At 39.0% G+C, this 12561-nt stretch overlaps 1 protein-coding gene across 1 annotated transcript; it reads left to right on the top strand.

Moving 5' to 3' along the window:
- Positions 1–3327: 3327 nt before the first annotated feature.
- On the top strand, positions 3328–6337 carry LOC112192523. Its single transcript, XM_024332287.2, has 2 exons — positions 3328–4532; positions 4853–6337. Exons 1-2 carry the CDS (start codon positions 3455–3457, stop codon positions 4888–4890), a joined length of 1116 nt encoding a protein of 371 aa, XP_024188055.1. The 5' UTR covers positions 3328–3454; the 3' UTR covers positions 4891–6337.
- Positions 6338–12561: the final 6224 nt, after the last annotated feature.

Below are 12561 nucleotides of genomic sequence, written 5' to 3'. Positions count from 1 at the left end.
TTTTTCTTTACTCTCTGAGTCTCTGCCCACATATATAATCCACATTCCATTAATTTCATGATTTCAACAAGTTGAAGTTCAACACACTATCCATATCCAAAATTCAACCTGCACATTCAAATATCCAAATATGTAGAGTTCATTATCCAAATTAAAATACAAGGCAAGAATATTGATTGAAATCAAATACAAAGTCCCAATTCAACACACAGTCCCAATTCAAATACAAAGCACTCACAGTCCCAATTCAAATACAATGTCCCAATTCAAGTACAAAGTCCCAATTCAAATACAAAGTTACAATTGAAATAGAAAGTCCAAATTGGAAGAAGCAATTCAGCAGTTTTTCTTTTCTCCAGTCTTCTAGGCATTCAGCAGCTATTCAGCAAAGCCTTCCATCAATTGGCAATCAAGATCCCTACACCAGCCAATATACAAAAAGTCAAAAACTATCAACCAGTGACTCAATAGAGTGAAGACAGATCAAAACTGGAGCATCCCAGAACTAGAGCAGAAGTTTAAAATAAAGTGAAGACAAATCAATCTTGACATCAGTTTATGATAATATCGCAGAGAACATAATAATCAGTTTGTAAGAATATTGATAATATCACCTGACTGCTCAGCCAGCTTCGATTTTTTTGCCTTACTAGCAGCCTTTTTTGCTGATTGTTCACTGGATTTCTCCTTCGCATAATCTGCCATTTCACTGGATTTCTCCTTCGCATACATGCTTAGAATATTAGTTATTAGATTAGTCACAATATGAACAGCTTCAAGCAAAGGATAAATTCCAAAATAAAGATCAAACTCATCAAAGTGCAGTTTTTGTTATCACTGTAAAAGAATGAATCTTTTGCACAGAACAAGCCACAATAACACTCAACCCAATGCACAAACAACAGCTCAAACTGGCCAGTATGCATTTTAGGTTCAGCTTGAAACTTTCCAGTTTCGTCTTTTCAGAAAAATCATCAGTCCCATATTAGCTAGTACAGTTCTCTATCCTTATGGCATTTGATACTATTCAAATCCTGGCCAATGTAGTTATATCATCTTCAATTTTCCCAACTCATTAACATAGCTACATTCTATGCTTGCATCTAAACAAAAAATCAGAAACAGAGACAAGTAGCCAAGTAGAGAGTTCCAATGACATAATATAGTAAATGCAAGAAACACATTGAAGTAGTGACCACATACAGTAAGTGATATAATCTCCAACTTGGAAGCAGACCCTAGAATCCCAGCCAGCAGCAGAAGCAATATCAGACCTAAACAAATCAGGGAAAAAAAAAAAAAGGGTTCAGCAGCTACTCAGACATTTCATCAAACACTTGGTGTGCATAGAACTTAGGCTTACAGAGTTACAGATTTACGAGCCATAGTTATTATACATTGACAAACAAGTTTGTATATTTGAGAAAAAGGACGAGAAGAAGGAAGATGAATTTTTACCTTCGGAGGAGAAGGAATCAGACTATCAGTTCGAAGGAGAACACCTCCGTAGCCACCAGTTCGAAGAAGAACACCTTCACAAACTCACAGCTTGATGTGAAAAGAGAGAGAGAGAGAGAGAGTCTCGGCGTCTCGCAGTGCAGGTGAAGAGGAGAGAGAGAGAGAGAGAAAGAGTGAGTCTCGTCGTTGGTGGATATGGCAGAGGCGGAGGCGCTGGGTTCACATCGGAGGCGCTGGGTTCACATCGGGTTTGCGGGCTCTCGGCGCTGGGTTCAGATCAGGCGGCCTCTCTACTTTCTAGGTTCATATTGGGTTCGCGGGCTCTCGGCGTCTCACAGTGCAGGTGAAGTGGAGAGAGAGAGAGAGTGAGTCTCGCTGTCTCGGCGTTGGTGGATCGGGTTTGACCGTTTGGGAAGGACTGTGACTGAAGGTGAAGGAGGCGGCCTCTAACCTAGAGATTCAGATCGGGTTTGAAGAAAAGGCTGAGATTGATTAGGTTAGTCGTATTGGACATTAGGTATATGAGTGAGGAAGAATTTGGTGTATCTGATCCTATAGTAGAAATTCTGAGCCTTATATGAGGTCCAATAATATATGGACATATGTATCCTTTTAACTTAGACGGGCCTAAACGGGTTTTCTTAACTTTGAATGGCAGGGCCCGGCCCGAACCGTATCTTTGAAAGTGCAAGCCCGGCCCGAACCGTTTTGGTGACAAAAAAAAATAGGGCCCGGCCCGAACGGGTCGGGCTTTGACAGGCCGGTCCGGGTTTGCTGGTTTTCGGGCTTAAATGCCCAGCCCTAATGATGATCCTCACTCTTCGGTTGTGCTCAAGTCTGTTCTCGCTAAGTACATGTAGAAATTAGCTTCTAAATTTGCAGGAAAATTCGGGTTGGGATGACATATTAGGGACTGCAGTAAGCAAATTCATGGTGTGTTTTAGAGTACTAGTCTTCTCAGATTCTTGGTGTTCTACATGTTGGAATGAGCTGTATTCAACTCCACAGAGGACATAATCAGTATTAGAACCACTTAAGGGACATAATCTTTTAGGATATATTTTTTATTGTATTCACTATTAATTGTCTTTCATATTGTATTCAAATATAACTGTATATATTGACCTCCTCGGGGAGAAGAATAAACACACAGAAGAATTATTCATATATGTCTGATATGGTATCAGAGCGATTCGATCCTAAATGATAGGACAACGCTCTTCTGCCTTCTAATCCCTGAATCCCCAATTCCGAATACCGAATTCCGAATATCAAATTTCCATCCCATTCCGCTGCAAACACAAACAACCAAAACTGTTCTAAACATAATCGAATCAATAAAAATCACCTGCTTGCTCCGCCTTTACTCGACTATCTCACCGCCACTGCCTTTGTCGCGTCCTCCACACGATCCCCAGACGGCCATCGTCACAACGCTACAGTAGCAAGCATCGCAACAGTTTCCGTGCTCATAACAACAGGCAATTCAATCTGCTCATCAAACAAGAAAATCCTCAACCTCCATTACTTCAACATCTGTTGCTGGCACTAATCTCCCATCACCTTTAAACCCGAACGAGCTTGTAGACAACAGGATCGGTGATCTGTTTTGGAGAAGACAAAGACGAGCTACTTTTCTCCACTCTCCTCATAACTCTCCTCACACTTCCCTTCATCATTCCACCCGAACGAATCTTTGCCTCCATCTTTTTTAATTAACAAAGCAAAAGCAATTCCTAAAGCTACTTGCAGCAGCTTTTTTAATCTCTGTCTCCCACCAATTCCTAAAGCCTCCATCCTCCACTAGCACGTTTTTTGTTTTTTTCCTTTCTATGTTTTTTTTAATCTCTCCCACTACCACTACCACTACCACTACCACGCCACATTTTTTTCACTACCACCAATATTCTAATCCCATTTTCTTGTTTTATTTTGCACGCCATCCACTATCATCATAATTATACACAGCTCTCTCTCTCTCTCTCAAAATTCAGCCATGGTTGACGACGGAAACCCACAACAAATCTTTCCACCTCCATCATCATCTGCATCGTCAACCCCACCAATTGTTCATGTTCAGTATCACAGTGACAATTCACCATTTCCTACCGGCGTTATCCTGGATGAAACCAATTATTCTCTTTGGTCTCAAGTCATGGAGATGCGTATTGGTGCGCGCAACAAAGCCAGCTACCTTACCGGCACAGCCATCAAACCAGCACCCGGAGAATCCAACTATGATACGTGGGTTACTGACAACCACAAAGTCAAAAGCTGGCTTATTGATTCAATGATTCCATCACTGATGCAGAGATTCATTCGTCTTGGCACAGCTCAAGAAATCTGGAAAGCTGTTTCCAAAACCTTTTATGATGGGTCTGATGAGACCCGCATTTTTGAGTTGAACCGGAAATCATTCACCACTCTACAGAATTGTAGACCTCTCTCTACATATTATAATGAATTGATTGCTATTTTTCAAGAAATTGATCATAGGAGCACAACTCAAGAAGACACGGTGGAAGGAGTTATTCAGCTCAGCACTTCAATGCAAAGACTGCGGGTTCATATCTTCTTGAGTGGTCTTGATTCAGACTTTGACCAGGTACGTGGAGAAATTTTGCGGAAGGAACCAAAGCTGGATCTTGAAAGCAGTTATGCCTATGTGCGTATGGTGGAGCAACAAAAGAAGACTATGGGAAATTCTTCAGTGAATACAGAAAGTACAGTTATGGCTGTCAATAGACTTAACCTGGAGGGCTCCGCTGCAATTACCAATCGTCCTAGACAAGGCCCACCTCCAGGATTCCCACAAACAAAACCCGGAGCTTCTCAACAAAGTTTTCAGCCTCGGAATAGCTCTTTCATACGACCCGGTGGTTTGGTGTGTCACCATTGTGGGGAAGCTGGTCACTCTAAGTGGAAATGTTATGAAATTGTGGGTTATCCCGAATGGTGGGATTTCACCAAGAAGCCTCGGAAGAACATTAAAGGCAAAGCTGCAGTTGCAACTACGGAAACATCTAAAAAAACAGATACTTGCTCGCTGCCTCAAGCAAATGTGACTCAAACAGGTAACCTTGGTAGGTCTCTCAATGTTAATGCTGGTGCTAGTAATACTACATGGATAATTGATACAGGTGCATCCGACCACATGACTAATGACCCAAATCTACTCCAATCCATCAAACCATCCACTCAAGCCATTATCTCTACTGCAGATGGTAGTCCTTCTCCAGTCACTGGAGAGGGTTCTGTAATTTTATCTCCTTCCCTAACCTTGGATACTGTTCTTATTGTCCCATCTTTAGCTTATAGCTTATTATCTGTCGGCCAAATCACTGCGACCCTATCCTCTCTAGTAATTTTTTGGCCTGCATTTTGTATATTTCAGGACATCCTAACCCGGAAGATTCTTGGCTTTGGTGTTAGAAGGGGCAATTTGTACTACCTCGACTTAACAGACAAGGGAAATCAGAAATTGGGACAAGCACACAAGGCTGGGGGAGTAGAAGATGCAAAAGCAGCAGTATGGTTATGGCATCGTCGTTTGGGTCATTTGTCGTTTGGATATCTTCGAAAGTTGAAGCCTCATTTGTTTTCAGTTGTGAGTGATTCAGATTTTAAGTGTCATGTTTGTGAACTGGCCAAAAGCCACCGTATTTCTTATTCACCAAGTTTTAATAAAAGTTCAAATCCATTCATGACTGTCCACTCTGATCTTTGGGGACCAGCTAAATATTCTACTATGTCAGGTGCTAAATACTTTGTTACTTTTATTGATGAGTGCACCCGGATGACATGGGTAATGTTGATGAAGAATAAGTGGGAATTATGTCAGGCGTTTCAAGCCTTTCACAAGATGGTTTCTAGCCAGTACCAGAGAAAGATTCAGGTCCTTCAGTCAGATAATGGGGGTGAGTATACGAGTAATGCCATGGCAGAGTTTTGCCAGTCTCAAGGCATTCGCCATCAAACTTCTTGTGCTTACACTCCGCAGCAAAATGGTCTAGCAGAACGAAAGAATTGTCAGTTGTTGGAAGTTCTTCGTGCCTCTCTCTTTGGAATGAATGTGCCTCGTGAATATTGGGGTGAAGCGTTGAAGTCTGCAACATATCTCATTAACCGCACTCCTTCTAGTGTCATTAATTTTGAGACTCCTCAACAAAAGTTAGGTAGATTGATCTCTGCTCCTACTTTACCTAATTTGGAACCTCGAGTCTTTGGGTGCGTAGCATATGTACACATTCCTAAACATCTACGGCACAAACTTGATCCATGTGCCAAGAGATGTCTCTTTGTTGGTTATGCGGAGTTTAAAAAGGGGTATCGGTGTTATGATCCTCAGACGAAGACTCTCCATGTCTCTTTGGATGTATCTTTTCATGAAAATGAGGCTTACTTTACAGGCAAAGCTCATGAGCCTTCTCTTCAGGGGGAGAAAAGGTATATTGAAGAGAATTCTCAGGATATTTTTTCTGAAATTGAAGAGGTGGAGGAAAGATTGGTACAGCAGATTCTTTTCAACCCTTCAAAGGAAGGCACTAACTTGTCACATTCCACTCCAGCTGCTCCTGCCAATCCATAGGGTTTTGACGCACCAATTATTCTCAACCAGTCGGATAGGCTAATAGAACAAACTGAAGAAGAAGCTGAGTTGCCCCCTTCTACACCAATGCATGAAGATACTTCCCGGGAGACTCACCCACAGGTAAACCCTTGTCAAGAAGTAGTTTTGCATAATCCCATTGAGTCTAATCATTCATCTACTCCTAGAAGACCTGTTGAACCTAGATATCCTCAAAGATCAAACAAGGGAATTCCAAGGAAACAGTATGAACCTGATCTTAGGACAAAAGCCAAATATCCAATAGCTAACCATGTGACTACCCATAGGTTGTCCGAGTCATATGCACTAACTGTCAATCAATTATCTACTGTGGCTATTCCTAGAACTGTGCAGGAAGCATTAGATGACCCAAAGTGGAGGATAGCAATGAATGAAGAGATGGAAGCACTTCAGAAGAATGATACTTGGGAGATTGCACCGTTACCTCAAGGAAAGAAGACTATCGGATGTAGATGGATATATACAGTGAAACTTAAGGCAGATGGGAGCATAGACAGGTACAAAGCAAGACTTGTAGCAAAAGGCTATACCCAGAAGTATGGAGTTGACTATCAGGAGACATTTGCTCCAGTGGCGAAAATTAATACCATTAGAATACTTATGTCTTTGGCCGCCACATATGATTGGCCATTACAACAGTATGATGTGAAGAATGCGTTCCTACATGGAGATTTAGAAGAAGAAGTTTATATGGACATGCCGCTGATGGGCTCATATTTTCCTATATTTCTATGCCTCTTAATCTTGGTTTTTATGTTTAGTTCTCTTTATTTATGATTCATTTACATCTTTTAGTGTTTTTGTAGGTTTGTTCCATAGAAAGAAGAAAAAGAAGCCAAAATGAGCTAACTAGGATTGAAAGACAATGTGCAATTCCAAGTCCCAGAATCTGTCTGTGCAAAACATCCAACTTCACCGAATTACTGGGAGTTACCCAGATCGAATCAGACAATGAGCTTTATATCATTGGAAAGCTACGGATGTCTACTTTCTGTAGAATTTTACGGATCTCGATTTCGATACTTTTGGAGAAAGTTATGATTATTTGAGTGAAGATAGGTCAGACAGGAAACCTGCTCGGGAATTTACAACCATTCGTGGAGAACTCAAGTTTCGCGGCACAAGATCGTCAATCCTAATGTTTCAAGGAAGTTAATTCAGATAAGGATTCAAGAATACATGTATTCCTACTTCTACATGAGATATTTCAAGGTTTTCCCATTCCAAATGAAGAAAGGAATCCAAATCCAAGTCTTACAAGGAAACTTGAAGCCAAAGATGAGCAGAAATCTTTCCTATATAAGGGAGCACGAATTTACATGAGGAGGGAGTCTCGGGAGCACATTGTAGATGCCTAAGGAGCGGAGACGACTCACCCATCTTCCTCTTCTTTTCCCTTTCCATTCTTTTTATGTTTTTCCTATGTTTTATTTAGTTTCAAGTAGCTAAACCTCTTTTCTAGGGCTAGGATGAGGCCCTAGCATGATTATTTACATGTTTTGATATTCAATTGATGGATTAATAGTTTCGTTTTGATAAATTCTTAATCTCTGCTTGAATTGTTGCTTATGTTAAAGTTCTATTGATTCGCGACCTTTAGGGCTTTGCATCTAGTTATCAGAAGATGAATTTGAGGCGTACCTGCAATATAATTCAAATTAGCTTCATGAGATAAAGAATTGTGAAGTACATTATTGTCGTACCTGAAGTAATGGTTTGCATGATTCCCTTGTTTTCTAGAATGTAATGAGTCCTATATGAATTACATTATTGCCGTACCTGGATAGATTGCATGCTAGGATATACGACCTCTGCCGTACCTGGAGAGAATCATACACTTAAGGAAAACTATGGTCTAAGTGTCGTACCTGAACTTAGATACGGGAATTGTTATCAAAAGAAACGAAAGAATTCATTGCTTGGTTCAAAACGTAGATAAGATTGCTTGTGGTTGATTCCGACACCCTAGGCTCATCATCATCATATTCTTACCTTTAATCATTATAGACTCTCTTCTCAATTTCAATTTATTTAGATTTACATTTTAAGTTTCTGTTTTCGAATAATTTTCCCATTATCATAAACTCTTTCAAAACCGTGAAAATCATAAGTCCTAGTTTGAGTCATTGTTTGTTTTAGTCGATTCATGTTTCTTGTTTTGTGTGTTTTTTTGGTTTTAATTAATTTAGGTTTTCATATTGTGAATTGACTTAATATCCTCGTGGGAACGACAACCCCTTCTCTTCCATTACTATACTACATCCACCCTGTATACTTGCAGGAACTCCACCAAGTTTTTGGCGCCGTTGCCGTGGGTAATTTAGTTTAATTCAAAATATTGGATTCCTACTTTAATTCTAGTTGTTTGATTTGTTTTTCAAAATTTTATTTAGCGTTTGGAGTCTTAAAACAAGAAAAAAAAAAGGGTTTTGATAAAATAACTCAGACCAGCTTTTATTTCTTTTACTTTCTGGAACTGTTTTGCAAAGCTGATTACGAACTGATATTTTCATATTTTTCTAGGAGTGTGATAGATCACCGGAAAGCTACATGAGTCTAGTTTCCAACACTCCAAGAAGATCATTTTTCTGAGCTGTGAGCTAAGAGAAATTTCAAAAATACCAAACAGTGCTCAATCTGCGCAGAAAACAGAACAGTTTTTGTGAAAGCTGCAAAGAATAAATTTTCATGGCTTTCCCTGGGTATTATTCTGAGCAAGTGTACCGCTGCAACACATATTCAATGTCTGGAAATAATTCGTCTTCATGGGATGCTCCTTCATGGCCACAACAAGAACCATCTAATAGCAATTTGGGATGGGGAGATCATTCTAACTACTCATGGTCTGAAAATCCATATTATGAAACCGCACAATGGTCATATCCATCTAACAAATTCCCATCATCTTATCAAGCTCCAATTTATCAGCAAGAAGATCCTACTGTTAAGGAGATGGTGTTTGAGCTATTGAAGAGATCAGAAAAGTTTGATCAAGAGGTTGCAATTGTTAAACAGGATCAATCAAAGCTTGAAGAAAGGCAATCAAAACTTGCAAAAACGTTATCGGAAATTGAACTTCAAATTTTGCGGCTTGCTAATGCCTGGGAGGAAGAGGACATAATGCTTCCTACTAAACCAGAAGAAAGATTTGATTTTCAGCTCGATGACGAAGATAAATATTTTGAACCAAACATGAAAAGAAAAATCATTGATGATCAAGCTACCAAGAGCACTCATCCTCCTTCTATTAAAGTTTTTATGGAGTTATGTGCTGACAAGCAACAGAATGAAGAACCAAAGGATGAAATTATTTTTGAAAAGGTTGTGAGAACTCATACATCAGATGCTCTTGATGAAGTCACCACTGTGGTAGTTGATGCACAAAATTTTCAAGCATCTGTGGAGCAACAAATTTGCGAAGTTTTCCCTTCTTTACCCTCCGAGCTCGTTCTTCCCATTATTCCAGCTCCAAGAATTGAGCTCATGTGTGTTCCCAAGCTTCCCTCAAATTCTAAGGATGAGTTCCCCCCACAATCACTGCAGCATCCTTGGCCACCTCCTTTACAATTGTTGACGCTCTACTTAAAGTTTGATGCAAGGAAAAACATGAAGTGGTCTCGAAAGAAAAAGATAAAAAGGAGGAACCAATTCATACTCAAGACAAGTGATTGGAAAATTGGAAATTCTCGGATAAGTAGGATGTTTGCTGCTGCGATTTCAAGAAAGCTACTATTTTGGATATTTTGGGCATCTCGGGTAAAAGAAATCGGTTTTCACTGTGAAATTCTGGTTGTGATAACTTGTAGCAGGAATGTCCGTTTTTGACTTGTAATATGTCGATTTTATGTGATTCGACGAGAGCTACGAGACTCATTGCTTTGCAATGAGCCCCGATACATTTTGGGCAAATACCTCTGTCTTCAGTGTCCGATCCGCGAGCTAAGTTTCAACAATTATGGAGATTTCTACTTGGAGCATGTCTTGGCCTTTCTTCCTCTTCGTCTACATCCAGGGAGCTCTAAACTTATTCTTTACTTTTCTTTACCTTTTTGTACTGCTTCTTCCCTTACTTGTTTGATGCATTATTGCTAGCTAATATTTTCAACATTGAGGACAATGTCTCACTTAAGTTTGGGGGGAGGAATTTAGATTCGTGTTTTTATATTTTAGCTTCACATGTGGTAGAATAGCTTAATTAGTAGAAAATACTGGAAATAAAATACTGGAAATCACCTCTAAAAAAAAAAAATGTTCTGTACGTTTAGTTGTTATTTTGTGAGTCTTTTGCTTTAGTTTCTTCCAACACCTAGGATGAGAACTTGAATTTAATCCTTGTTAGAGCTGATGAATATGATAAGCATCAATTTAGGTCTAGACATCAATATTTTGTTAATGCTTTCTTATGATGATCATGCTTGAAACACAACGGCCATTGTTAATATGAAAATTTGTGATCTAGAGAAACATGTGACGGTTAGTGTAGACTTAAAACCCATGTGAGTATTGAGCCTATTGCCTATTCTTGAGAGTGCTTTACATAGTTCTATGATCTTTCTTGTTAGATAGGTATGATCTCATTATTTTGTCCTAGAACTTGCTTCAATGACTCTCGAGACTTTATATTGATTCACATGATTTTTGGGAAGGGATTAAGGCAATTAGGATCATCACCACCATGGCCAAATAGCCTCCATTCCTGATTATATTATCCCTTAGATATATAGCCCTTTGAGCCAAAATAAGCCTTTTCTTTCATAAAACACATATTCCCAACCCTTCACCCTTAAACACATATCCTACCTATGTTCTGAGAAATTGATGGAGCACTATGAAGATGTATATGAGGAATTTTGGAGTAAAGAATGTGTACTGAAGAAAACAAGTTTGGGGGTTGTGATGTGTACTTGAAGGCAAAGTGGAATTTGCAGGTCATACTTCTAAATTTCAGTTAAGGAATTACCATTGTCAAAGTAATTTTGAATGCAAAGGTGTGTCTGAATAGTGACAACAAGAAAAAAAAAAGAGAAAGAAAAAGTTTGGACACATCTTAATCTTTTCGAAGGAAGTTAAGTGCTATTGTCTAGAGCATGAACCTGCAGCAGCAGCTTGGATATGGGATGTTTCAGCGTAAAACAGAGCTAATGTAAAGAAAAGCAAAAGAAAAAAAAGAAGAAGAAAGGAACAATTTTGACATTACAATGGAAGAGCTCGGAAAGAAGGTTGCCAATTAAGCTTGGAATATGAAAGCAAGAACGAAAGCTGCTTTGGGAAAGTGACAGAAAGAAAAAGAGAAAAGAATGAGGCTGTGTGTTAGGAACAGAGGAGTAAGTTGACGTGAAACCAACTACCAAGAAACAAGAATTGAAACTTGGAGTTTATGGTGCAGATTTTGTCTTCATTGATCTATGGTTAGAAAGCAGATGAAAAAAAAAAAAAGAATTGAGAACCACAAACTGTAGAGCCATGTCTTGAAGATTTCTTGGAGTGTGGTTTGGAGTATAAGAAGGTTAAAGTGAAGTCAAGGTCCAACACAATGAAATTTGGCCTTCCATGTTCGTTATTTGATAAGTGAAAGTGTGACACCTATGAGGATTTGGCGATCTTGAGGCTCAAATTATTTGTGCTCTATTGATTTCTTAGAACCTTTGAATTCCTTTATCTTTCATTTCTTTTAGCCAAAACCCTTAGCCCCATTACAACCGGAACAAAGACCTTTATGATCCTAGGAAAAGTGTGAGGCAATTTGTGGAGATGAGTCAAAGAGGTGAGCCTATGGGGCAATTCTATAATTTAGGTGATAGATATTCTTGCATGAGATCATTCTTTGTTTTTATTTTCCAGAAAAAGCTTTTCCATCTTAACATTTATGTGAGCTATTTTGCTTTTATATATCCTTCGTCTCACATAAACATGAGTGAGTAGAATTACCAATAAAATCTGAGTGCTTCATTGTGAGTGAAATCCCTGGTAAGATTTGGAGTTAAAGCTGATTATCATGTGTCTATTTGGGTTGTGGAAATTTATATTGATTTATCGCTGTCTACACAAGCATGGTTGTTATCGGAATTTATTAGCACTCGATTGAAAGTTCTTATGGACCTGCTTTGATGATTGTTGTTATTTGGATGCTATAAATGTGAGATTGATTCTCTGAGGTGATTGGAAGGATTAGGAACTTTGCTTTTATTTTTGTGTGTTCGTTCTAGTTAGTCTTTGTTTTAATTTGTTTTGCTCGAGGACTAGCAAAGTCTAAGTGTGGGGGTATTTGATGGGCTCATATTTTCCTATATTTCTATGCCTCTTAATCTTGGTTTTTATGTTTAGTTCTCTTTATTTATGATTCATTTACATCTTTTAGTGTTTTTGTAGGTTTGTTCCATAGAAAGAAGAAAAAGAAGCCAAAATGAGCTAACTAGGATTGAAAGACAATGTGCAATTCCAAGTCCCAGAATCTGTCTGTGCAAAACATCCAA

This window comes from Rosa chinensis, chromosome 3, assembly GCF_002994745.2.
Source record: "Rosa chinensis cultivar Old Blush chromosome 3, RchiOBHm-V2, whole genome shotgun sequence".
In the NCBI taxonomy this organism is placed as follows: domain Eukaryota; kingdom Viridiplantae; phylum Streptophyta; class Magnoliopsida; order Rosales; family Rosaceae; genus Rosa; species Rosa chinensis.
Note: the sequence above shows the minus strand (reverse complement) of the source record. Positions and strands in the feature narration are given on the sequence as shown.